This window comes from Sminthopsis crassicaudata, chromosome 4 (genome assembly GCF_048593235.1).
Source record: "Sminthopsis crassicaudata isolate SCR6 chromosome 4, ASM4859323v1, whole genome shotgun sequence".
NCBI lineage: Eukaryota > Metazoa > Chordata > Mammalia > Dasyuromorphia > Dasyuridae > Sminthopsis > Sminthopsis crassicaudata.
Genome location: NC_133620.1, coordinates 262,167,001 through 262,194,127, shown reverse-complemented (window position 1 = coordinate 262,194,127; position 27,127 = coordinate 262,167,001). Strand labels below are relative to the sequence as shown.

The 27,127-nt window shown below is 34.2% G+C and overlaps 1 protein-coding gene across 2 annotated transcripts in view; it reads left to right on the top strand.

Annotated features, from left to right (window-relative positions):
* LRRC1 (leucine rich repeat containing 1) overlaps nucleotides 1-26,729 on the top strand; it is a 160,515-nt gene extending 133,786 nt beyond the window's left edge. For both annotated transcript variants that reach the window (XM_074310636.1, XM_074310637.1), the window contains 4 exons: nucleotides 5,469-5,584; nucleotides 18,856-19,028; nucleotides 20,705-20,841; nucleotides 24,362-26,729. In XM_074310636.1, the coding sequence (XP_074166737.1) occupies nucleotides 5,469-5,584; nucleotides 18,856-19,028; nucleotides 20,705-20,841; nucleotides 24,362-24,520 (585 nt within the window). In that variant the 3' untranslated portion in view covers nucleotides 24,521-26,729. The remainder of the gene's footprint in view (nucleotides 1-5,468; nucleotides 5,585-18,855; nucleotides 19,029-20,704; nucleotides 20,842-24,361) is intronic.
* Nucleotides 26,730-27,127: the final 398 nt, after the last annotated feature.

The following is a 27,127-nucleotide window of genomic DNA, read 5'->3' as shown; positions in this document are numbered from 1 at the left end:
GAGATTAAGCCAGCATTGGTTCTGGTGATTTATGCTTCAGTTTTGATGTGGGCAGAATTTTAAATAATAGTCTATTGTTGATAGAAAAAATGTCTAAAAACATTTTGCTTTCTAAGTTGCTAGATTTCAGTCTTTATTAGGATTTTTTGGGGGGTGGGGGGGCAGATGATACATAATGTATTCCATTTTTTTTCTGGATGATGTGGTGAGGGTGGTGTGAATCTGAACCTGTGATAAGAAATATTAACATCTATTTTACTACTTACTCTTTTAGAGAGTAATTTAGGAGCAATATGGTTAGGCTGTTTGTCCAGGGTCACACAGCCAATACTGGTCAAAGGTAGGATTCAAACCCAAGTGTTTGGGCTTCAGGACTTGCTCTTTCTCCTTTGCTAAACTGTTTTTGTTTATTTGCAAGCAATGTAATTCAAACTGATTTTCTGAGCTTATGTTAACTAAAAATGCAGTTAAAAGTCAAAACAAATGGAAAATTGACATCATTTTATAACATCTATTCAAGATCCAAAAGTCTGGTATGAAATATAGAGAATAAATGTGGAGACCATGTAAAAATAATGTGTAACTTAACACTATTTTAATTTTTATTGCAACAAAATTCCTTTTCATCCTGTGATAGGTCCCTAATACCTTTTGTGAATTTTTAAAGGGACAGAATGGAGTAGAGTGATAACAGAGAGACTAGTAGTGGATTTTATTCAACTAAGAAAATTTTGCCATGAATCAAGTATCTTAAAAAGACTAGACTTTTTTTTTTTTTTTTAATCTTCTCTCACAATTAACATGCAAATTTATTTGGCACTTAGTTCATTTAACTCATTTTCTAAAAACCCATAGGTAAGTTTTGGCTCCTATGAAGTGAATTTCTTTGGAAAGTTTTTTTTTCCTTTGAAGAGCAAAGCAAGAAGCTTTTTTTATTTATTTTTGTTTGTGTATGTGAATGTTTGTGAACCAGGGAGAGCTACTAGGGAGACAGAATGTGACTTTGAAAGTATGACTAAGGTATGTTCCCTGAATACTTCACAACAACATGTGCTTTTCTATTGGCAGGAGTTTATAAAAGCAGCAGTGGAGTACAGAAACTGGGTAACAATTAAGAGATCAAAAGGTCACGTGGATGCTTTGACAGTTCATGGCATAGACTAGTTTCTCTTAACACAAATGCCATCGGCCCCTGGACAATGTCTAATGGGTGTGAGTTTAGGGTGGGAAAGGAAATGGAAAATGTTAAGGAAGTACAGAACATAAACACATCATATTAAAAAGATGCTTTACTGGATAGTGTGTCCTCTTTTTCTCAAAAAAAAAAACAAACCAAACCCTGACACACCAAAAGCTATGTAAAACTCCGAGACCTCATTGTCACATTAAAAAAAAAAAAGTCAAATAACAAATACATCCAATGATTCATTCCAGGAACCAGAGAAATTTCCAGTTAGCAATTTAAAAAGCTGACTTCTTATTGGGTAGAATCTTAAGGCTGAAATAATTTGCTTAAACATTGTTATGTCTAAGGAACTATGAGAAGTTTAAAACAAAAACAGCAAAATCTCTTATTTGCCTTCAAGGAACTTATCTTCTAGTTAAGGGGAAAAGAGAGAAACACGGGAAAAGTTAACAATAATACAAGAAATAACAATGGTTTAATACAATGGTATGAGTAATCATGCTCCTTTCTCATATTTTGTTCCAGCCAAGCTGTTCCCTGTGTATCCTCTAGGCCCAGGATGTATTTCCTCCTCATTTCTGCCTGCCATGATCTTTTTGCTCTTTCAAGACTTAGCTAAGGGGCCACCTTTAACCTTCCTTGACCTCTTCCCTCCTTGCCAAAATGGTGAGAAACTGGTTTAGGGATAGGAGTAAAACATCTGCTAGGTCTGCCTAAGATAGTAACCAAATGAGGCTATTACCCCTCAGGGGCTGAGAAATGAAAGGGCTAAAACTTCCCTGTCATGGTTTTTGGTCCAAGGGATAAGGGCTTGATGAAAGGATGGATAAGGAGCAGAAAGTGAAATAAAATGTATGTCACCCGGGCCTGCCTGAAAGAATGAGCAAGCATCTATACCCACAGAGAGGAGGTGGGAACTGAGAGTGGATCACAACAGAGCATTTTCACTTTTTGTTATGGTTTGCTTGAATGTTATTTTCTCTCTCGCTCTCTCTCTCTTTTTTTTTTTTTAACTTTTTGATTTGATTTTTCTTGTGCAGCAAGATAATTGTATAAATATGTATGCCTATATTGGATTTAACATATTTTTTTTAAACCATGTTTTACATTTATTGGATTACATGCCATCTAAGAGAGGTGTTGGAGAATAGGGGAGAGCTGTTGGAATACTTGGGAGCCACCTGACAGTGGCTGCTGGACATCCAACTCAGAATGGATCTCCTCTTGTGAGAGGATGATTCCAGGAGACTGAGAGGCTGTTGTACTTGTCTGACCTCTCTCCTCTTCCCTCTCCCTCCAGTTTATCTCATTCCTAGTCTACAACACCTGTGTCAGCAAAGGCTGCCCTGCAACTCCTTCAGATGTTATGATCCATAGTTGTGGAGGCTGTTGGAGAACTGATCTTAACAGAGAGGGATGGGGGAAGGGAAGGAAATTTGTAACACAAGATTTTTCAAGGGTCAATGTTGAAAAATTATCCTTGCATATGTTTTGAAAATAAAAAATTTCAATTAAAAAAAAAAAAAGAATGGGCGAGTCTCTTAAGAATAAGGATTTGAATTTGATAAGAGGCAGTGTTGGGAATGGGGCCAAGCCCCTGCTAGAGTTATTGCTTTTGACCTGGTTCAGAGCCACTTTGAGTTGAGCTGTGAAGGTATGTTACCTGTTATGGAGATAAGCAGAGAAGTCCTTTTAATGATCAAGCTTTTGCCAACCTTGCTGGCTCACTCATTACAGTGTCATCTTAATTGATGAAGGCAGTGGCAATAGTGGTAGTAAAAACAAAAATTCATTAGCTAAAAGATCTGACTTTGTTTCCATATTATACCTGAGACAAATGGGAGTATATTGGACAGGCATACTGTGATTTATCCTTCTTCATAGGTTCTATAAATATTTAATGAATCCTAAATTATACTAGTTTTTCTTCTGAAATTAATTTATTTAGTAAACATTTTCTTTAGGTCTCCAAGTTTTTGATTTTGTTGTTTAATATTGATTTAAAAATTATTACTTTAGTCTGTTTGCTATTTCTTCATTCCTGTCTCTTTTTATGCTTTAACTTACTTCTTGTAGTTCAAAGGACTTTATATTAGAAAAGTCCAGGTAGAGAAAACAATCTGGCCAGTCACACAGGCAATAGGTAGAAGAGCTGATTGAAACCAGAATATCTAACTCTAAATTGATTATTCTTTCTATTATATGACATTGTCTCCTCAATAAAAGTTTATTAATTTTTAGTTTAATTTTAGTGAGTATATACATACATTTTATTGCAAAATTATTATTTAATAAATACATAAATATTTGCATATATTTACATGTATATGAATATATATGTCATATGTCACACATGGATACTTTATAAATGTTTATTCCCTTCCCTTAAAAGTTGGAAGGGACCTCAGATCATCTTATCCAACTTCCTCATTTAACAGATAAGAAAACTGAGATACAATTGTCTAAGGTGATATTTGAATCCAAAACTTGTAATTGTTAGAGGCAGTTTTCTTCTACATTTCCTTTGATAGTGACTTGTCATCATTGGAAAAACCTTAATATACATACTTGCTGATTCTGGTGTAGAAATGAAATTTAAATATTTAAAAGTTTGCCATGTTTATCTTTCAAAAAAGAAAATTTAAAAATACATAAGAAGCCAGATACTATGTAATCTGAATAAAAATATCCTGTGGCTAACAAGGTTTATATTATGGTAGAAAGTTGATATCCCTCTTTCTTCTTATTGAAAACAAGAGTTTCTGATAGAAAAATGAAAAAAAAAAAAAAAAGCTTTTTTTAGAAAGTAGAAAATACAAACTTCTTTTGTTTCCTCTCACTTAGGAAGTCCTTTGGTGAATTTTTCCATGCCTCAGAGAGACATCAATAGTTTCCTTTATGAACTTAGTAATTGCTTCTAGTCAGGATATAGACCACAGGAAAAATGTGGTGGTTTTTTTGAGGTTCTGTAAGATGATGAGTTTAGGATCATAATTTTTTCATCAGTTTCCCTAACCCTATAAGAAATATAAATTATTTTGCCTCAGTGAAGTACTTAATTTTATTTATTCATTTTTTGGGAGGTAACATTTGAGTTCCACACTATTCCTTTCCTCCCTCTCAATTCCACACTAGAGAAGGCCCACATTTGACCCTCCCCCCCACACACACACGAGATAGAGAGAAAAAAATATATAATACATAGTTCCATATATGAATTCTTTCTCTGGATGTGAATAGCATCATCTTTCAATAGCCTTTTGTAGCTGATTTGAATATTTATAATCCTTAGAAGAGCTTAGTTGTTCAGTTATTCTTTGAATAATATTGCTCTTACTGTGTACAATATTGTCTTTGGTTCTGCCCATTTCACTCATCATTATCTCATTTCAAGTTTTTCCATGTTTTTCCAAAGTCAACCTGCTCATCATTTCCTATAGCACAGAAATTTTTCATTGCAATCATATACTATACCTTATTCAACCATTCCCTAATTGAAAGGAATCTCAATTTCCAATTCTTTGCTACCAATTGCTTTTGCTTTTGCTACCATTGGAAAACAGACCCAAGTTTATTGCTGGGTCAAACAGAACAGTTTTTTTAATTCTTTGGACATGATTCCAGATTGCTCTCCAAAATGGTTGGATAGGTTCACAATTCCACCATATATTAGTGCCTCAGTTTTTCCACATCCCCGCCTACATTTGTTATTGCTAATTTTATTTTTACACATTTTTTTTTTTTTTTTGCAAATTGTAAAGAATCCAGATATCTTAAATTGCTTATATTTTAGATGGTTTAATTTAATATTTTAGCAGTAACTTACAGCTAAAAGTTTAATAAATATATATTACCAAATTTACTTTTGTGTAGTTGAGTCTTCTGCATAAGTAAGGTAAACATTTATACATTAAAAATTGGGGAAATTGATCAGGAATTGTTGTAATCATCCTTCTCAAGTGGATGCTTCTATATTATGACATTTCTAATAATTTTTGTTTTTGTTTTTGCTTTCCCATGAGCATTTATTATATTCTTATATGCTTTTGCATTAACCAAGAAAGTAGAATTTCTTATAGCGGACAGTTTATTTATTTATTTTTTAAAGTCATAATTTGGTTACATTTGAAAGTCCCCAACAGTTGATAATCTGGCACATACTTCATATCCTGGGTTCTTGAGTAATTCTTTGAAAGACATAAGAAGTTCACAATTTTATTAGAAAAAAAGTTAAAATTGTTGAATAAAATCTTTTTTAAAAAAGTCTTTTTTTCCACTCTAGATTGGTGGATGTTGCAGTCTCACTGTTTTCTCTGTGCGTGACAACAGATTAACTCGAATACCCTCCGAAGTTTCACAAGCAAGTGAACTTCATGTCCTAGATGTCGCTGGAAATAGGTAAGCACTTTCTTGGTTGGTGTGTCTGTATGTATATGTGTTTGTATGTAAAATATGTATATACATATAACATGTACAGTTAAAAGGCTGAATGAAAGGCTGTGTGGTCTAGTGGATAGGAAGCTATCAATCAATTAAACATTTATTAAACACTATACTAAGCACTAGGGATACAAAAAGAGGCAAATTGATAGTCCCTGCTCTTAAGGATCTTACAATGTAATAATGCCAGCCTCTGATTCAGGAAGACTTTGCTTCTATTTCTTTCTTTGACATATACTGGCTGTGTGACATTACCAGTCAATATCTTGCAGCCAACTTTCTTAAGATTTTCAGGTATGGGTTTGCATTTGAGGAAACTTTCTAATAATGGGTTTTCTACCCTGATGAAATCACAGATCTAATTTTAAAAAATTGTAATTATTCACCTCATTCTCTATATTCATCTTTTTTGGCTTTACTATTAACCCATTTTTCTTTTTATAGAAAATAGGGCAGAACAGCATTGGATAGATTATGGAGAATCCATAGTGAGGTTTTCATATCCATCATTCAATGAACAAGCTTATTAAATTCCTACTGGCAAGATTTCTTGGAACTTATGGGCTAAGACCTAAAATCCTTAAACCCAAATCTGGTTTTCATTGATTGACCAACAGTCAGGCCAAGTACCAGCTGGTCATTTTTGGAGACCTCCTTGGTTCAGAATAAATGTAAATAGGAGATATCTATATAAGACAACTAGGTAAACGACATCATTTTCTGCTTCAATTCTCACCTAGCATTAATCGCTCAATGATCGGGTGTTAAAGACTATAGCTTAAAAAGACCAAGGTCTCCCACTGCATCCAGTCCTGATCTATATCTTGCCACTGGACCAAGATGGCTCATTTTGCCACTAACTAGTTATATGACATTGAATAAAACACTTAATTGTGTATAAAATTGAGAGGATTAAATTTTTTTTTTTTTTTTTTTTTTTTTTTTTTCAGTTTTGCTGTCTATTACATCATACCTCCAAACATTTTCATCACTGATCCTCTCACCTTTCCGGGCTTTGAGAGCTTAGAATGTTTAATTTAACCTGATCTTTTTGAGTTTCTATATAATACCTTCTTCCTCTACCTCTTCAACCCACCTACTCAATTAGAATATAAGTTTTTTGAGTGTAGGACTCATGTTTGTCTTTTTGGTATCCCCCAACTTTTAACACAGTGCTTGACATATAGTAAATACTTAATAATTCATTTTTGTTGACTGAATTACAGGAAGCATTTTAAAGCCTAAATTGGCGGGTAAAGGGTTAATGCTACCATGGTAGAATTCAGAATGAGTGCTGAGCAATTGGGAGTGTAACATTAGGAGGTCTGTGCCAAGGCCAGAAGGAATAAAATGTGCTCTTAGATCAGGTGGGAGTAGGAAAATTGTGCTGGTCAGTCTTGGGAGTTTGTTAATGGTTTAAATCAATGACCATCAACAATCTGGACTGATTTTCAACATTGTAATAGTGTTACTAGGGCATGTCTCACAAGGCTAATGAACTGCCTGCTTATTTGGTCCTGTAAGATTTATTCTAGGAGTAGTATTTGAACATTATTCACTTTGGTTAATGGATTTAAGACAGCAAAACTAAGAAAAACACACAACAAACTCCTCCTCCCCCCACCAAACTAAGCTAGAATCCGGGAGTGAATCAACAGAACCAATTCAAGTTCAGAGAATATAAAGTAAATGTTTCTCTCTCCTTCTCTCTACCCCTTCCCCTCCATTAAGAATACCAACTTGCCTTCCATTAAGTAATTTTTCAATATTATTAACAATAATCCTTGATTATCTGAGAACTGGTTAGCTTCCTTCCTGACGGGTATTGAACTTCTGGACAAAGGATAGGATAGGGCTCATCTGGAATGGGAAGTAACTAGCTTCCTCCTCATATCCCAAATAGTCAAAACAAAACCTTGGGCCCCAGCCTTCTTCATATGCATGGCCATAGACTGGGCTGTGTAAATCTTTCTTTAGAAAGAAAGCTGTTTCAACTATCAGAAATGGTTTGCATATATGAATAGGGCTCTGTTTCCAAGTTTAACAAGAAATGAAAGTTTATATTTTTATGATCTCTAGGCTGGTCTAGGGAAAGACTAGTTAAAAATTTTGTTATATATCTGTCCACTAAGCCAGTTGTATTCACACTGCCTGTGTGTTAGCAACACAATCTGAGGCAATTAAAATTTTTAATTACAACTTATTTTATGTGCTCCTATAGAAACTAGTGAAATGCATGAGCTTGTAGAAATACTTCACCATGGGAGGTCTTATGAAGCACACCCAGCAATTTCTACCTCCTCTCACAAGCATATAAAAATATGAAATTGCAATGAAGATAGTGCTTGTGACACAGATTCCAAAAGCTTCCCTCCCAAGAGTTTCAGATTTGCAAGGGAATAATAGAGGCATTGAGTCAGGATGCCAATAAACGGGCCACTTTTTCCTTCCTTGGTATGTGATGAACAAAACCCCCTCAAAATCGTGAGAGACAGAATGATTATAGTGGATTGAGTCAGAGGGACCCCTGACATATGGTGGTTCTGACTCTTGCTGAGTCACATGACCTTCTAAGAAGCCAGGTTCAGATCCCACCTCTTGACTCTGAGCCTCAGTTTCATAGAATCATAGATTTCAAGCTGGGAGTGACTACAGGGGACTTCTAGTCCAGCTCTCTTATTTTTAAACAGATGAAGCCTAGAGAATTTAAGTGAATTGTTCAGTCATCCAGGTTGACTGAAGCAGAATTTGAACCTAATCTGATGCTGTATTCACTTTCTCATAAGATGAAGATGTTAAAATAGATGGATTCTGAGGCCTTACCAGGTCTGGTTCATGAGCCTATTAATCTAGTGAAAAATAGTTGCTGATCTTTCTACTCTTGTAAGAGTTCCCCACACCAATAAAATCAAAAGTCCAGACCATAAAGTTGAAGGTAGCAAACTCCAAAAGGAAATTAAGGGATGGCTTGTTAGCTGTACCTAGCAGACTCCCTTTTAATTCCACAGCTAGTATTTATATAGTGCATTAAGTGCATTAAAATTTGCATAGTGATTTGCATATGTAGTTATCCGATTCCATCACCCCAACTCCTGTTGTGGATTTGCAAGCCCTGTTTGCCATTGATTTACATATCTTAGATATCTCATTTGATCTATACAACAGTCCCAAGGAGTAGGTAGATGTTATTATTATCCCCATTTTACATTTAAGGAAACTGAGGTAGATATATGTTAAATGACTTACTTAGGGTCACACAGATGATAAGTTTTTGAGGTAAGATCTGAACCCTGACCCTATAACCAGCACTGTATCTCCTCTGTACACCAGCACTGTATCTCCTCTGTACCATCTAGCTGGCTTTCCTCCTTTTCTTTTTCTTTCTTTTTTTTTTTTTTTTTTTTTTTTTTTTTAATTAAAAAATCATTTTTCTTTTCTTTTTAAAATTTTTTTATTAATTTTATAATTATAGTTTTTTTTTTGACAGTACATATGCATGGGTAATTATTTTTACAACATTATCCCTTGTACTCACTTCTGTTTCAAATTTTCCCCTCTTTCCACAGGCAGTCCCATACATGTTAAATGTGTTATAGTATATCCTAGAATTAATATATGTGTGCAGAACCAAATTTCTTGTTGTACAGGAATAATTAGATTCAGAATTTCCTCCTTTTCTTTCTCCCTCCCTTTCTTCTCTCTCTTTCTCCTTTTTTCTATCTCCTTCCTTTCTTTCTTATACATTTATTATCTCTTCTTCTCCTGCTCTTTCCTCATTGAAAAATACAAAATAGAAAACCTAAAGCCCTAATGACAAATGTGGGTATTTAGCAAAAAAAAAAAAAAAAAAAAAAAAAATCCCAAATTATCCATAACTAAAAATTTCATTCTGAATTTTATGTCTGTCACCTCTCTGGCTGTCTCTTCTGTACAGTATCAAAACCTGGTTATGATAGTAATATAATATAAAGGGTATATCTTCACAATTTACAAAGAAGTTGCAGTGCTTTGCATATGTAGTTATGTAGTGTGCAGTCAAGATATCTCCCTTTCTCTTGGATTTTTTCTCTTTATTTAGGCCCATGAGACTTTGAGATCATTTATTTAACCCTCCTCATCTTATTGATGAAGAACTTGAGGGCCACTGAGAAGGGCCCAGGGTCACACAGGTAGTAAATTTTGGAGGTGTAATTGGATCCCACGTCTCTTGACTTCCAAGCCAGAGCTATTTACAAACATACATAACATAAGGCAGTGTATGATTCATTGCTAGATGAATTTTATAGAAAGTTTTTTCTCTAGGTATTCAAAGGAAAAAGGTTTGAGATTAGTGGTAGGGGAAGTTGTACAACTATGAAGAAATAACCTTTGTTCAAATCCTGACTCTAGTGCTTGCTGGCAGTGTGACCTTAGAGAAGTCTTTTAATACCCCTCCTCCTGTCTCCTTCCCCCCCTCCTCCCCCATCTCCCAGTTTCTTCTTTTGTGGAAGGGTTGGTTTAGATCTCAGCATTTCCTTCTAAGTCTACTTCTGTGACCCTAAAGGTTCTAAGTTCTGAATTTCATTTGAATTATTTCTTAATAAACTTGTGTGATGGAAAAGACCCAGTTTGTCAGTCCTTGCTAAGAGGGAAAGGAGAGCATATGTAGGGATTTGGGTAGGGACTATAGCTTTGTTTTTATTGATAGAAGGTGATTTCCTTTCTTCTTCTCTCCTTTTTTCCCTCCCTCCCTTCTTCTCTTCCAGTTTTATTTTTCCAATTATAACAAAGATAGTTTTCAACATTCACTTTTACAAAACTTGGTGTTCCAAATTCTTCTTCCTCCATCCTATTTTCTCTTTCCCCCAAACAGCAAGCAATATGAGATAGGTTAAACAGGTGCAGTTCTTCTAAACGTACTTTAAAATCTCAGAAAGTTTTCTAAACCAGGAGTCAGCAGAATTTTTCTATAATGGTCCAGGTTAAAGGCTGAGGAGCAAAATCCAAGAGCATTATGTAGGCACTTATAATAAGAGAGCATATATTTTTCCTATAAGCATATATTTTTAATTGAGCTTATTCATTGCTTAAAAGAAATTTATAGAATTTCTTACACTCTTGAAATTTGCCTTTTATTACATCATCACAATGAAGATTAATTGCTTCCATTTTAAAGATTAGGTGGAAGCTCCTCAATTGAATAGTTAAATGAATTTTGAAACTTGGGAGTTTCTTTTGTGCTTGTATCAAAGCCTGAAAAAAATGCTGCTGGAGCTGTTTTAGAAAATATATCTGCTGTAAATTTGTGTGGGAATGAAGCTCTTGCTTCTTATTTTAACTTTGTACAGTATAGGAAATGCATAAAGCAGCTTGACATTAGTTTTGATTCAAATAACATCAGTTGTCAATTCAATGTGTTTGCAGTTTAAATTTTATACCTCAATATGGTTTTGCTCTTAATTTTAGGTTGAAATTCCTTTAAAAAAAATCATTAAGTTTGCAGCAAAAACTAAGCTATTCAGGATTTGGCAATAGAGGATAAGGAGATTTTCTCATTCAGAAAAATTTCAGTCTTGGTCCTGAACTCAAAAAATCAGAATAAACTCTCCCTCTCCCCCATTTCTTTTTTTTTTCAACTTGATGGTTAAATTCTTGATAATAAGAATAAAGCAAAAAGTTACAGTCTAAGAATAATAGGTGACACTCAAAGCACTGTAGAGTTAGAACTGCATCACAGATTTGTAGTCAGATATAGTCTGTTCCACAGCTACTTACTTCTGCTTTTGTAGTGCAAAAGCTGTTATAGACAAAACCTAAACAGATAGCTATGGGTGTGTTCTAATATAGCTTTATTTATTGATATTGAAATTTGAATTTCATATAATTTTCATTTCACAAAATAATCTCTTTTTCCCTTATCCATTTTAAAAATATAAAAACCATTGTTAGCTCATGGACTATATAAGAAAGGACATCTGGACAGTTTACTGATCCCTAGAATTCTTCAAAGTTAAGTAAACTGCCTGGGGACCTATGACCAATATATTTATAAGGCAGAAGATCTTCCAGGCCCCAAGTTCTTCTCTATCCATTGTACATCACGATCTGTAATATAAAGTATACCAGTTTAAAATTGAATTAGTATTATATAATTTATAGATTACATAAAGAAAGGCTGATGATGTCCCTTGACCTATTTTCTATGTAGTAACAAGGAGGAAAAAGCTCTGAGAAATAGCGTCTTATACATTTTTTCCTCTCCTAAACCACACACAGTGAATTAGTAGAACCAGACTTAACATGGAGAGGGCCTGTGCCCAGACTGTCAATGAACATTGCCTTTCTTTTTCCATCTACCAGACTGGGATTACTTCTGCCCACAAGATACTTGCAAATAAGCTTGTGTGTATTGTTTACTTGGCCCTCTTTTTACTGCCCTCAAGCTGACACTGATTTTTTTTGCAGGAGGACTAGTGGGTGATTCATCCTACTCATTAGTGTCAGACTAGAATTACACGTTTATTATAGAATCTGCAGCTCTAAAGGGGCTGTTGCCATGTACTCGATGGACATGGATTTTAGACTTAGAACTGATTAACCTTTTCCCAATCTCCTTAAGACAATGTTTCTTCATAGTTAGCTTGAGATTTTTTCTGTTTTTCAAATTATGTATTTTCCCACCAAAACCTTGCTTCTGTACCTCATTGGGGCATGGGAGAAGTTTTTCTTGGATTCTCAGGGAGTACGCCAGCAAAATATAAACTCTCTGTTGACCTTGACAACAGACTGTATCTGCTTGCTGAAGACCAGTCTAGCCATGCATAGAGAATCTCTCTCTCTCTTTTTCAAAATTCCATTTATTTATTTTTGATTCACATTGCTTGATGAATCACATTGTAAAAGAAAAATCAGAAGAAAAAGAAGAGGGAAAAAAAAAGAAAACATAAGATATGTTGATTTATATTCAATCATCTCTATAGTTCTTTTTCTGGATGCAGATGTTATTTTCTATCCAAAGTCTATTGGGATTGCCTTGGATATATAGGAAATCTCATTACTAGTAGGTCATTATTGGTGGCAGAAATGGGAACATAATGTAATATGTTAAGATGCATAGTATAATTCAGACTTTTAGGTTGTGTGACAACACCAATTAAACTCTTCCCCAATAAAATGTAAGCTCCTTGAGGGCAGGGACTATTTCAATTTTGTCTTTATGTCATTAGCACTTAGCCCAAATTCTGGTACACAGTAGACTCTCTTTTTTTTTTTTTTTTTCCCACAGTAGACTCTTAATAAATAAATGCTTTTTGATTGATTAATTTTTGATACTCTAAGTATTTAGTAATCAAATAATTTGCATGTTACTGGATAAACTACAATATTGACATTTTAATTATAAAATGAAATCATAAGGAAATTGTAACTAAATCAAAAAGTGACACACAAGTTCTTTTTGGAGAGGTAAATAAGGCATGTCAGAGATGGCTTCATTTGTGTATACAAGGATAACAGCTTAATAAAGGGGTAAGAGTTTTGGTTCTAGAGATAAAAGATCTGAATTCAAATTCTGGATTCTGTTAGTACTTTTGTGATGTCAAGCAAACCACTTAATATTCCTGGGCCTTAGTTTTTTATTTGTGAAATGAGATGGAATTGATGATCTTTGAGATCTCTTCCAACCCTAGATCTTCAGTCCTTTAGATTATCGTTTCATTGACTGCTTAGTCATTTTGCCTTGTTCTTATGATAAATGTAACCAAAACTACCGTGAATATAATCTCAGATAAAGCAATAATAGCTGTTCCTTGGCATGATGGCACATAGTTGCTACCAGGGAGAGTAAGGCTGGTGGATAGCTTGAGTTCAGAAGTTCTGAGTTACAGTATGTTAAGACAATTGAGTGTCAGCAGTCATTTCAATAGCAACATAATGAATCTCCAAGAAGAGCATTAGAAGGATTAGGCCCATAAGAGACTTTCATTTCTAGTCTGGGTGAGAGAGGGAGACACAATCTATAATAACAATATAATAATGATATTCTTCAAACTAAGTCATCTTTAATACATGCTGAAATCATCAAGTATCAGGTGACAAGAATGAATGAAACTCTATTAGAATACTGTGGTTCAGAAATAAAGTGCAAAGACTACTGAGTCTTCTCCCAATTAACTATCATAAATACATTCTTTAAAGTTAGAGTTTAGTGAGAAAGAACATTTCCAAAAAAGGTGAAATTTATTATCATGATAAGAAATGAGAAGTAATTAATACAGGAGTCATTTCTGAATCAGCCTTCTGGAGATCATTAACTCATTAGACATCTGAACCATACCAGAAAATAGAATGAAGATTTGAAAGGTCATTCTATAAGACAGAACAGCTCCAGCCTGATCTATTCAAGCAAACAAACAACTGATGGAAAAAAAAATAGGAAAGAGGAAAAAAGAAAAGACTTCAGATTAAATTAGCTCCATTTTCTATTGAAGTTAATTACTACAAGGATGAACAAAAAATATTAGAAAACTTCCTGAACCAGTAAAAGAAAGGAAATTAGCAATTTAAGAAAACCCAAAATACTGTCTGTAGCATATCATGTCTTCAGAGAGTTGTCTGAAAAGTTATGGAGAATACAATATTCTTCTTTTTTTTTTTAATTAAATATTTGATTTTTTCCAATTATATATAAACTCAATTTTTAACATTTGTTTTTTAAAATTCTAAGTTCCAAATTCTCTCTCTCCTGTCCTCCCCATCACCTCATTGAAAAGGAAAGCAATTTGATATAGTTTATATATGTGTATTAATGCAAAACACATTTCTATATTAGTCATGTTGTGAAAAAAAACCCTAGGAACCCCCTCAAAACAACAACAACAACAACAAAACAACCTTCTCCCCCAAACCAATTCAGGAAAAATAAAGTTAAAAAAAAATATGCTTCAATCTGTATTCAGACTTCATCAGTTTTTTTCTCTGGAGGTAGGTAGCATTTTTATTATAAGTTCTTTAGAATTGTATTGGATCATTGTATTGCTGTTGAAAATATATAGTGTTCCAGTTCTGCTTAATTAACTTTGGACTAATTCATATATGTTTTTCAAGTTTTTTCTGAAAGTATCCAGCTTGTTATTTCTTGTAGCACAGTAATATTCCTAAGAGGCAAGGTTATTTTGATATAGAAAATTATTAATTAATATCATCTGTGCTGTATGATATTTTTATTTTTTAAACATTTTCTAATTACAATTTAATCTGGTTCAAACTATACTAGGGTATAATTACTAGTGTATCCAGTGGAAGTTTGTTATGACTTTCACACTGTTCGTTCTAAGAATGATACCTGATTGCATCGAACCTTGAGTGCTATTCAAGACCATTCAAAGAGACCAATACAATAATTTCATAAGAGGAATACCAAATGAATAAAGAATGCCTACTGTCTAGTATGCAACATGTATCTATGTATATTCTAGGACATATGACAGATTCTATCACTATATCCATTTTGAACAAACACTACACATGGACAGAATTAAATATAAGTATGACAGGTGGTTGGAATCCATTTAGGTATTGAGATATCTGTTCTATTAAATATTTATCTGTGTAATATAACAAGTATTTAATTTTTATAATTAAAATGGTAGAAGGGATGACTATTTTTGTTTTATTTAAGACACTGTCATTTTCAGCGATCTGGAAAGTGATGGGATATAATAGATCCTTTGTTTCATGTACAAGATCAGAAGTACTCTTTAAGGAAAAAAACAATGAATAATTGTACAAAATGGTGATTGGTACCAAAAATAACTGTTCCTTTTTACTGGACAAAAAGGGAAAGCCTTTCATGAACTTTAACTGTTTTTTACTTTTTTAAAAGAATATATTTAAGTAAATGAGAAATAATCTTTATTGGGCTCATTAGAAATAGTTTGACTTATATAAGTAATTTGGCAAACTTGAAATAATTAATATCCTGGAAAATTTTTCTAAAGATATTATAATAAGGATTTTTCTCTTTAAATCTAATTATCACTATCTCTAACTTGTTTACTTATTCGATTGTCACTAACTCAGCCTCTACTTTTGAAAATATCACTATTAATTATTTAATTTTAAGGAGTAACCTTTTTTAAAATTTCTGCATTTTCCTTTTTTTTTTTTTTTTTTTTTTTTTTTTTTTTTTTGGCTTTTTTCTGCTGAGGCAATTGGAGTTAAGTGACTTGCTCAGAGTGACACAGCCAGGAAGTGTTAAGCATCTGAGATTAAGTATTTAAGATTTGAACTCAGGTCCTCCTGACTTTAAGGCTGGTGCTCTATCCACTGTACCACCTCGTTGCTCCCAAAATGACTTCTTAAATTTTTCATGCTTTACTTTATTCAGAGTAATTTTATAGAAAGATATAGAAAACTTTATAAAAAGCAAAACAAAATACACAGTTGCTACTACATGAATGTAAAGCTCTAGTTACTTTAAAGGCTCATAATTCAAAGAAACACTTAATAATTATATCTGAATGGTCAAGAAAGATGGGTTACAATTGGTAGGAATTCCTCTTTCATATTTATTAAATTCCTGTGAATGTTTACTAAGAAATAGATTGATTTTGTAGTAAAATTAAGAACCCTATTAGTATCTACTTATCAAAAAAACTCCATATGATTTGGAGATATTAGAGATGTGAGGGAATAAGTTTGTTTGTTTGAAGTATAGTGAGTGGAATCTTATCATTTCATCTTTTTTTTTTAAAGGAAAATAAATTATTTCCAGAGGAGCTTTAACAAGAAAGAACAGTTCTTTCTTGTTTAACTTTAGTCCTTTTTCAAGAGGGTGGAGAATTTCTGGTAAATGACCTTGTTGTTAACTTGAAACAAGTACTATGACTATTCAGTAGGCAGCGTGCAGTCCAATGGGAAATTCACTAGCTGTGGAGTCACTGGACCTCCTGGATTGAAATCTCACCTCTCATTCTACCTCACTCCTGATATATCATGAGGAAGTCACATAATTTCCCTGAACCTCAGTTTCCTCATCTGTAAAAATGAAGGAGTTGATCCAGATGGTTTCTGAGATCCTTCTAGCTCTACAGCTATGATTACTCTTGCCACTTTCACTGTGATCCTTAATTTTAAAACATTGATTGCTCTGTCTGATTAAAGTAAATATTTGACCAAATTGCTCTCACCATAAATTTCATGATTTTTGTGATGACCCTTAGATCTTTGGAGTTTCTTTACTGTTTCAAAATATATTTGTAAAGTAGTGGTGATTTCTAGTAAATTAGTTTTTGAAATATATCATGTCTTATTTCAGGAGAGAGGTTCATTTATCAGTTATCCCTGATTAACTGATTTGCTATCGTTCCCAAAGACCAGTACACACATGTATATGTTCATTAGACTGAGAGTGAAGATCTTTCTAGTTTTTACCTCCCTTGAACTACATGTGTGCTCTTGAACAAGTCACATTACTTCTGAATCTCATTTACTTCCTATGGGGAAAAAAAGGGGGGGGGAATGATTTAAATGACTGAATGAATAAAAAAGCATTTATTTAGTGCTTATCTTGTAAAAAAGCACTTTATTAAGTGCTGGAGATATGAATACAAAAGTAAGATAGTTCTTACTTTCTGAATGATCTTTATTTTAAAAAATAAAATGTTTCACTCATTTTCCTGCCCCCCATTTTTGACATTGCTATCATTTCTTCAGTGACTTTTCCTTAGCAGAATCCTTCCTTGAAACAGACAGATTATCTTTAAAGACCTTTACAATTCTAAAATTCTTTGAGTATGTTTATTAGAGCTATATATCATCACCTATCCCCTAAAATATGAGGTGAGAGAACTTCCCAAGGATACTCTTAAAATGCAGACAATTGAAACTGTGAAGTGGTTAATGGAAAATTTGTCCTCAATATTTGTTCAAATACTTGTTTCAATAATTGCCTATGAACCATGTGTTAATAAGAAGTGCTAAGACATAATGCCCCCTCATCTTTTATTTTTGTTTGATTGCTATTAGGGGAGGGACAGTGAGAAGATCAAGAACAAGAAGCATCCTGAAGCCACTTAAGCCAAAGCTGCTGAAGTTTATGCTACCATTAGCATTTTCCATCTCTCTATAGAAACTCCCCTAAATAGCTTAGGTCTCTCCTTCTACCTCACCCTTTCCTTCACTTCTCCCACTTTTCCTTCCCTCCCCTTACCAATCCTTACTTCTTTTTCCCTTCCCTTCCTCCTTTTTCTCCCCTTCCTTCTCTTATCATTATCATTACTCATTTATTAGGTATTTACAATGTGTAAGGCATTATGCTAAGTGCTAAGAAAGCATAAACATAACCCTTGTACATGAGTGTGCACCACATACACACGTGTCGTGTGTGTGTGTGTGTGTGTGTGTGTGTGTGTGTGTGTGTGTGTGTGTATAAATGGGAATTAGTTTCACAGCATAGACAATAGCAGTGGAGGCAGGGAGGGAAGATAGAAAGGAATTTAAAGACTGTGGGTGGGATTTGAGCTGAATCTTGAAAGAATCTTTAAGATTCTTTCAAGGAGGGAGAGTATTTCAGGCATGGGGATAGTGAACTGGCACAGTTGGGAGAGAGGATTTCCTCTCTTCCCTTTCCTGTTCTCCCTCCTTTCCCTTTTCTTCTCTTTCCTCTTCTGTCCCCTTTCTCCTTTCCCTTGAACTTCCTTTTTATCTCCTTCCTCATCCCATTTCTTACTCTTTCCTTTCTATTTCTTTTCCCACTCTTTTTCCACTCTTCTTTCCTCTTTTTTTCCTTTTCCCTTTCTTTTCTCTTCCTTTCCATTCTCTATTTTTTCACTCATACCCTCCTTTACCCCTTTCCTATATACCTTTCTCTTTTTCCATTGCCTTCTTCCCTCATTTTATTTTCCTTCCTGCAATTTATATGACAACACTTAAGTCTGGCTAAATTTCCTTTCTTTCCTCTTGTCTTGAGTTACTGATGAGCACTGAAATAGCTCAGAGGTGGGTGGAAAGTTGAGCATAAGCTCCTGCAGATAACTACCTAGGGAGACTCTAACCTTGAATAATTGGGCCAGTACTCTGTCTTTGTTCCAGTGTTTATTAATGAAGCTTGGCTTGAAGGGTTCTCCTCACTCTTAGGAAGTTGACTGTGAGTGATTCTCTGCTTGTTTTTGTTTTGTCTAACTATTAGGAGTTGCTTAAAATAATTGGTTAAAATGAAGGTCATAACTTCAGTGTTTTCTTTAAAACAGATTGCTGCATCTGCCTTTATCCCTGACTAATTTGAAGTTGAAGGCTTTGTGGCTGTCTGACAACCAATCCCAACCTCTGCTTACGTTCCAGACAGACACAGACTATGAAACAGGAGAAAAAATTCTAACTTGTGTTTTGCTTCCTCAACTGCCTTTTGAACCTAATTGTCAAGGTAAATATAATTTAAGCATCATTTCCACATTGTCATAGGACTGAATAGGATATAAAAGCAGGTTGAATGTCCTGCTTCATCCTGTAGTATTCTTCCAATATCCAGATTTAATGGAGTATATAATTTCAGGTTTTCTTGAATGAGTTCCATCTTTCCTGAAATATATCTCTTATCTGCTTTCTAATGTCTGAAATTCTTAAAATGGAGGTCAGAGAGGTTCATTGTAGTATTGGGGTGAAATTTAAAAAAGAAAAAAAAGATTCTCCCTAGGGGATGTTATCTGGTGACAAATTAACTCTAGAGCAGGTTTTGAAAGGGGAGAACTTACAGATATCCAGAAGAGGGCTTAGCGGGGATAAATACTTAAATTTTTTTTTTTTATTATTTTTTAAATTTTAAATAATAGCTTTTTATTTTTCAAAATACATTCAAAGATAATTTTCTACATTCACCCTTGTAAAACCTTGTGTTCCATATTTTTCTTCCCACCTCCCCTCGAAAGCAAGAAATCTAATATAGGTTAAATATGTGTAGGAATAAATACTTCAAAGGGAACTGGAACCTCCCAGAGCCTTCTTTTTTAAAAATACTTTTGCATCAACATAATCATATCAACTCATTATAAAGTTAGGTGGTTTGCAAGTTGTGGCACATGTCTGTACTCTCTGCTACTAGATGCTGAGGCTAGTGGATTGCTTGTGAGCTTGGTAGCTCTGAGTTGCAGAGGGCAAAGCCAATTAGCTCCAGCTCCAATATGGTAAGAAAATTGGTCCAGGTCAGATCAAAAGTCATAGACCAGTAAATGGCTTTCATCTTGGTGAAATAGAGAGATTTAATCTCAGACATCAGTAATAACAGTTTAAGGGAAAGAAATTAGATATAATATATATTTTGAAAGAAAGGCTTAATATCTGATAATCATATAGCTAGATCAGTACATGTTGTCCTAAGATTTTGCTGAGTTAACACTCAACTTTGGAGTCCCTAGAGAGGATTCTATGTATATGTAGAGTAGAGTTAAAAACTGAAACCAAATTCTTTGACTCCTATGTGTTATATCCACTATACCATACTGACTCCAAGTCTAGAACAGCAAATAATTCATAATTTTTCATACGTTCACAAAAACTATCTTTATTACCTTTGGCAAGTCAGTTATCTCACCTAAAATGAAAACATCAGACTTGATGATCTCAAAGGTTTCTTCTCCCTCTAAAGCTCATGGTCCCTGGGGTCAGGATTTCATTTTCATTTATAGTATTTCATAATTATCTGCTCTTCAACAAGTTAATTAACTCTTATTTTCCTTATTTGTAACATGGAGATAATAGCAGATAACTTATAATGCCAAAGTTCCAGTATTCTTGTGAGAAAACTTTAAAATTTTTTTTTAAATTATGAAGGACTATGAATATGATATTCTAAGACTGAGGGAAAATCCTTGCCTATTAAATTGCTCTTATTTTCTAATGATAACTGAACAGTTGAGAAGGTGCTTTGTCCTCCTTTCAGGAGTTATTTGCCATTTCAGTTAATGATTTGAAACCTGTTTTCCTTTACACTGGTTGGTCTTTTGAGTTGAGCCCAATGAGGAATGTAATGAATGTGTGGAAGGCAGGGCCTGCCTGAGTTGACAAGCTTTTTGATTTAATGTGCTTTTTTTGTCATTCCTACAGAGAATTTGCCCCGCTGTGGGGCACTGGAAAGCTTAGTCAATGAAATGTCAGATGAAACGTGGAATGAACGGGCAGTCAACAGGGTCAGTGCAATCCGATTTTTAGAAGATGAAAGAGATGAAGAGGATAATGAAATGGTATGTTGTTCAAATGAACAGTATTTCTTGGTATGTGTGGAGGCTGAAAGCTGGGTGCTAAGAGGCTAATAAATAATTTCTCTTACTTAAAAACAGCATCTTTCATTGTTGGGGTTTGGCAATCATTTTTAGAGACCGTCTCCAGTCCACTATTTTTTCATGATATTCTCTCTCTCTCTCTCTCTCTCTCTCTCTCTCTCTCTCTCTCTCTCTCTCTCTCTCTCTCATGCAGTTGAGGTTAAGTGACTTGTCCAGAGTCACACAGCCAGGATGTCTTAAGATTCTGAGGCTAAATTTGAGTTCAGGTCCTCGTGACTTTAGAGTTGGTGCTCTATCCACTATAACAACTACCTGCCCCTGATTTTTCTATTCTCAGTACTATGGTACTGGTTTGTGAAGTGGTAAATAAGGATTTCAGATTTTTATTTATCTTTAATTAATTTTTTTGCTTATTTCATCCTTCATAGCCATTCTTTCTATTCTTTTCTTAGAATCTTTTGGATTTTGATTTCCTCTACAATTTCCAACAAATTATAAGCCCTTTTTAAATATTCTCCCTATAACCTAGACTAGTGGTTCTCAAATTTTTGTCCTCAGTAACTTTATAATATTAAAAAATATTGAGAATCTGTCCAAAGAATTTTTGTTTATGTGGGTTATATTTATAGATGTTTGCCATATTAGAAATAAAACTAATTTTAAAATTGTAGGCCCTCTGGAAGGGTTTCAGAGACCCCCAGGATTCTTTGGACACACTTTGAGAACCACTGGCCTAGACCATTTTGAATGAGTGCAGTCTTATTCCACTAATTTTGCCTCCTGTTATGCCAAGTGCCTCTCTCTCCTTTTTCTGACCAATTTACTTTGGCTGTAGTATGGAGTATTCATAATTATGGTAGAATTGGCACCTTATTAACTACTCAGTAAAATGAACAAATTGCATCAAAAAGCTCCTGTTACTTATATCTGTGCTATCTCAATGAAATCACTATTTAAGAATTACTAGCAATTTGTAAAGTCTGCCCTCCTGTGTGGATTGGGTTTGTTTTCATTGCTGCTTCATTGTTTTTTGTTCATTGAGGTTGGAAAGAACAGTGCTCAGAGGGAGGGGTGGGGTTGACAAAGGGAAAGGAATAAGTATTATTATAATTATACATAGCACCTACTGTGTGATGGATGCTGTGTAAGTGCTTCACAGATCATTTGATTTTCTCAACAGCCCTGTGGCGTAGGTGCTATTGCTATTCCCTTTTTACAGTCGAGGAAACTGAGGTAGACAGTAATAATTAAATGACATACCAAGGGTCACACAACTACTGTCTGAATCTGGCTTTGAACTCATGGTCTTCCTAATTTCAGGCCCCTTGCTGTCTCTTTAAGTACTTAGAGCCTCATAGATTTTACAGAGTGACAGGTTTTTAATTTTTATGGGGGGGGCAGCTAGGTGGCGCAGTGGATAGAGCACCAGCCTTGAAGTCAGGAGGACCCGAGTTCAAATCTAGCCTCAGACACTTAAGACTTCCTAGCTGTGTGACCCTGGGCAAGTCACTTAACCCCAGCCTCAGCAAAAAAAAAAAAATAAAAAAAATTGGGGGGCTCATGTTCTTTATTATAAAATGAGAATCACAAATTCAGTAAGAAAATGTGTAATACTAGGATTGCGGATGACAAATTGAGATAACAGCCAAATGAAAATAATTTGTTAATTTGTTTTCTTTATCTTATAATTATCTAGATTAGTAATTGCATTATTAATTTAATCTCCTTTTCCAAAAGCCTCTTTTCAGTGTAACTTTGACTTCACCTGGCTATTAAGAGGCTTTGCCACATAATGTATAAGGACTGCTTCTAGGCTAAGAGGATCTGAGTTCAACTCACATTTTTGATATATACTGGCTGTGTAATTTGGGTCACCAAATCATTAAACTTTTCCATGATGTAGAGAACTCTCCACAGTTGCAAAGAAAGTCCTGGCCAGCAGAGGAATTCCTGTCTAGTTATTTCCCCAGCTTCCAGGAAATATCCTTTAAAGGTCATTGATGCAGTTATTATTTGAACTAAAAAGTATGCTGAAATGTTGTTGTAAATACCCTTTTAGAAGTAATCCATTTCTTATACCCTCTTGCATAATTTTAGTTTTATGGTCTTATTTTTATAATTTTTATTGATAGGTGACATCCTGGAGTCAGGATGACTCATCTTCCTGAGTTCAAATCTGGCTTCAGTCACTTAGTAGTTGTGTGACACTGATCAAGGCATTTTAACCTTGTTTACCTCAGTTTCTTCATCTGTAAAATGAGCTGGAGAAGAAATGGTAAACCATTCTAGTATCTTTGCCAAAAAACCCAACCAAAACCCAAATAGAGTCATAAACTATTAGACATGACTGAATAATGACTGAACAATGATATATAATATTGTTATATAGTATAGATAATTCCTTACTCTTACTAATCTAGAATACTCTTAATTTGATTTCTTTAAATTGCAATTTACAGTATATAAAAAAATAAATTCCTTTTATCTTCTCCTACCAAAAGCCTTAGAATGAGACACCAAAACTCCATAAATAACCATAATTTCAAAATAGAAGTATTTTTTTCCCTGAAGAATTCTTTTCTTACTATAACTGCCATCCCCCCACTTCAGTCAATGATTTTACCAAGAAAACTTTTCTCTAGTTAAAAAAAATTTATTTAGTGCATATATCTGAACACCCACTATATTAGATACTCTGGCCCATTTGGCTTTTCTTCCCCCCCACTCTAGATACTTTTTAACATCTCTTTTGTTCTCTTAGCAAACTTTTCTTGATTGACAGGTCCCCATTCTTAATGTTGATTTTTCATTAATTGTCAGAAAATTGTTGATGATAAATACAGATAGTTGATGCTGAAGGAATTGGGGTTTTATTTCAATTCACTCTTTAAAAAAAAAAACTTTTTTCAGTTCACTCTTAAATGGTATTGTCTAAGATGATATTTGGCATTTTATAAAAACTTATAGATATCTTTAATATCACCCAAATTTATGTCTGTCTTGGGAGCTACCTATTTTAACAAATGATTTAAAAGGAGGGGGAAGGAAATTAGCCTGCATTTAGAAAAAAACATGGTATCTTATGCCGTGTCCACAGACTTTGATTTCCTCTGCAAAGAAGGCCAAGAGCTGCTCTTCATACCTCTTTTTTTTTTTTTATTTTATATATATATATATATATATATATATATATATATATATATATATATTTTATAATATTATCCCTTGTATTCATTTTTCCAAATTACCCCCCCCCCTCTATTCCCTCCCCCCGACGACAGGCAATACCATACATTTTACATGTCATACCTCTTTTTTAAGACCATATTTGGTCATCATAATTTCACAATGTTCAATTTTGGTTGTTTTATCATTTTTAAAAATTTTATTTATTTTAAAAAACATTTAAACACAAATGCCATAAAAATGCATTTTTAAGAAAATAAAGACAAAAACACCTCTTCTGCTGTTTGTTTTTTAGAGAACACTCCTAAGACGAGCCACTCCACACCCAGGAGAGTTAAAAAGTATGAAAAAGACAGTGGAGAACTTACGGAATGATTTGAATGCTGCTAAAGGACTGGATTCGAACAAAAATGAGGTCAATAATACCTTTGACAGAGTGACCACTTCTGTGTAGAGCTTCACCTCCAAGTTCTTACCTCCTGTGTCTTCCCCTGCTGTTGAAATGGTCCTGTCTTCCGAGGAATTTCATCCAGCCCTTTGTCTTAACCAGATCCTGACCCATCATCTCCTTGTATCGCCTATTGGAGGGTGCTGCTATCTCGAAGGAAGTGCCTTATACTAACTAGTTGTGGCACCAGTAATCTCCAGATAATATATTTTTAATGGATTTTTGGTCACTTTTAATGAGTAGAATACACTACTGTACAAGTTCACTTGTCATTGTTGTCCTGTGTTGGAAGAAGGAGAGATTTTGATCTTCTTCCCTACAGTGCTAGGATATTTTAGACCCAGGTATAGGGTCCTACTGATAAGAGATATAGTTTTATGTGAAAAAAATACTTTTTTAAACATTTTTGGCAGCTCAGATGGTGTAAATTTTAAAATTTTGTATAGGCATTTCATAAGAAAACTATGTATTTCTTTTTTGCTGTTGTTTTATCTGGAAAACGGTACATATTTTACTATCTGTGGGGGGGAAAAGACAGTCCTGAAGTATTCATTTGTATTTGTACCACCCAGTTGTGCCTTAATGTGTGTCCTGTTGTATGTCAAACCAATGCTGAAAAATGGTATCCCTAAGTAATAAGATTATGGGGGATGTGCTTTTTTAGCCATGTGTGTCTTAAATTAGTGGTCGACTTGGGTTTTTTCTTTTTAAACCAACAACAGGGTGGGGAGCTATCAAAAGAACTCCTGAATTGTACATGGTAATTAATATCTGTTTGATTACCTGAGAGATACATCTGCAGAACTAAGCTTCTTCTGCATGATTACTTACAATTTTTAAAACTTTACATGAAGAAAATATCTTAATTGTTCTAATGATGTGGGTTTGCTCCCTCTGGTGAGGTTTGTACCATTTGTGCAAAAAAGAATGGAACACAAAGCATGGTAGGAGATTCGTTCAGCATACATTAGGAGAACAAGTAAATGTACCACCTGATGCTATTGAAAATGGCTTTAGAGGTTTTATATCCAGATATAAAACCATAATAAAGCAGAAACCTTATAAATATACAAGAGCAACATCAGCGTCATTATGAGTGCAATTTAATTTGAAAATCAAGTTTGTTGGGAAGAGTTACAAAATGCTATAGTTGCATTTTGGCAAAGGCAGAAGTGGGGAAGGTGTGTGTGTGTGTGTGTGTGTGTGTGTGTGTGTGTGTGTGTGTGTGTGTGAGCATGCACGTGAGCAGGCACGTGCATGTGCCATGTACTTTATCTGTTAATTTCTATAAGAGGTATATAAGTAATGAGTATTTTGGCCACAACAATTTGCAGAGTGGCTTAAACAAGAAGTTGTGGTGTATATCACATCATAGCCTTTTGGAAGAATTGAAGGGTGTGTTATTTTTGTGAGTGTGGGGGTTGGGGAGAGCAAAGAGCAAATAATATGGACTAAAATTAAGATGAAAATGAATGCTGCAAATTGCTAAAAGAGGCCAGCAGAATCAAGTTATCTAATGAAGTCAACTCATCCTGGACAGTGGTGCCCAAGACTTGAATGAATAGATTAAAATGTGTTTTTTAGGGGGCAGTAGTTTTCTCACTGAATCTTTATCTGATTTTGTTCATATCAAAAGCCATTTTCACTACTTAAGTTGCATGTGGTTTTGACTCAGGCACATTTGGGAGTTGAACTATTACTCTCAGGTGGTCAAATCAGCACCAGTTAATGCTCATGTTAATGCACAGTCTCTGGGTGGTAGGGACATGTGACTTCAGCTTTTTATTGGAAACTGATCTACATGAATTCTGATTCTGAAGTCTTTAGCAACTAATCAGATGAAATAATTTTCTTACTATAAGTTTCTTTATTTAATCTGCTCTTATAAAGTTCTTTAAAAAACCAACTAGATATTTGTTGAATTTCATATATTCTGCCAAATAAATTACAGGCCATTTCTGTACCTCCCTCTTGGAAATGGTTTGGAACGTCTGCAGTTTTGTGCATCATGTCATCCCCTCGTTGTTTCCACTTTTGGTTAGATGCAAGTGGATAGCTTGTTTTTTGGCTCATATGGTTTTAAATCTGCAAGAATGTTGTCATGAGTATGTTGTTTTTCATCAGCTGATCAATTTATTTAAAAAGACAAATAATTTTGATTCCAAAGGTATTTTGTTTGTTTTGTTTTTTAATAAAAAAACCTCTTTACTCTTTACTATTCACTGAGTCATGACTACAGTAAAATGGAGCAGGATGAGATCCTTCGATTCTGTTTATATTTAAACTTTTCAGACGTTTTATGCTGTCTTTATCTTCTGTGCTGCTGGGAAGAGAAAGGTCTGATCTACAAAGGTAAAAATTTAGTTGGTCAGTGACTATAACTTTTTATAATAAGAGGAGTTAAAAATCTTTGGAACAATTAAAAAAAAACTTATTTTTAAAAAAAAATGCAGGAGTCAGCCAAGCAAAATTATAGGGAAATACTCCTCCTAAGATGACATATAGTAAATAGTGAATCTTAAGAATGTAAAGCAAAATTGAAAGCTGGTGACTTCTTTTACTTTCTTTGACTTCAATATGAAAAGTTCTTGACCTCTAGTTAGTTCAGTTATG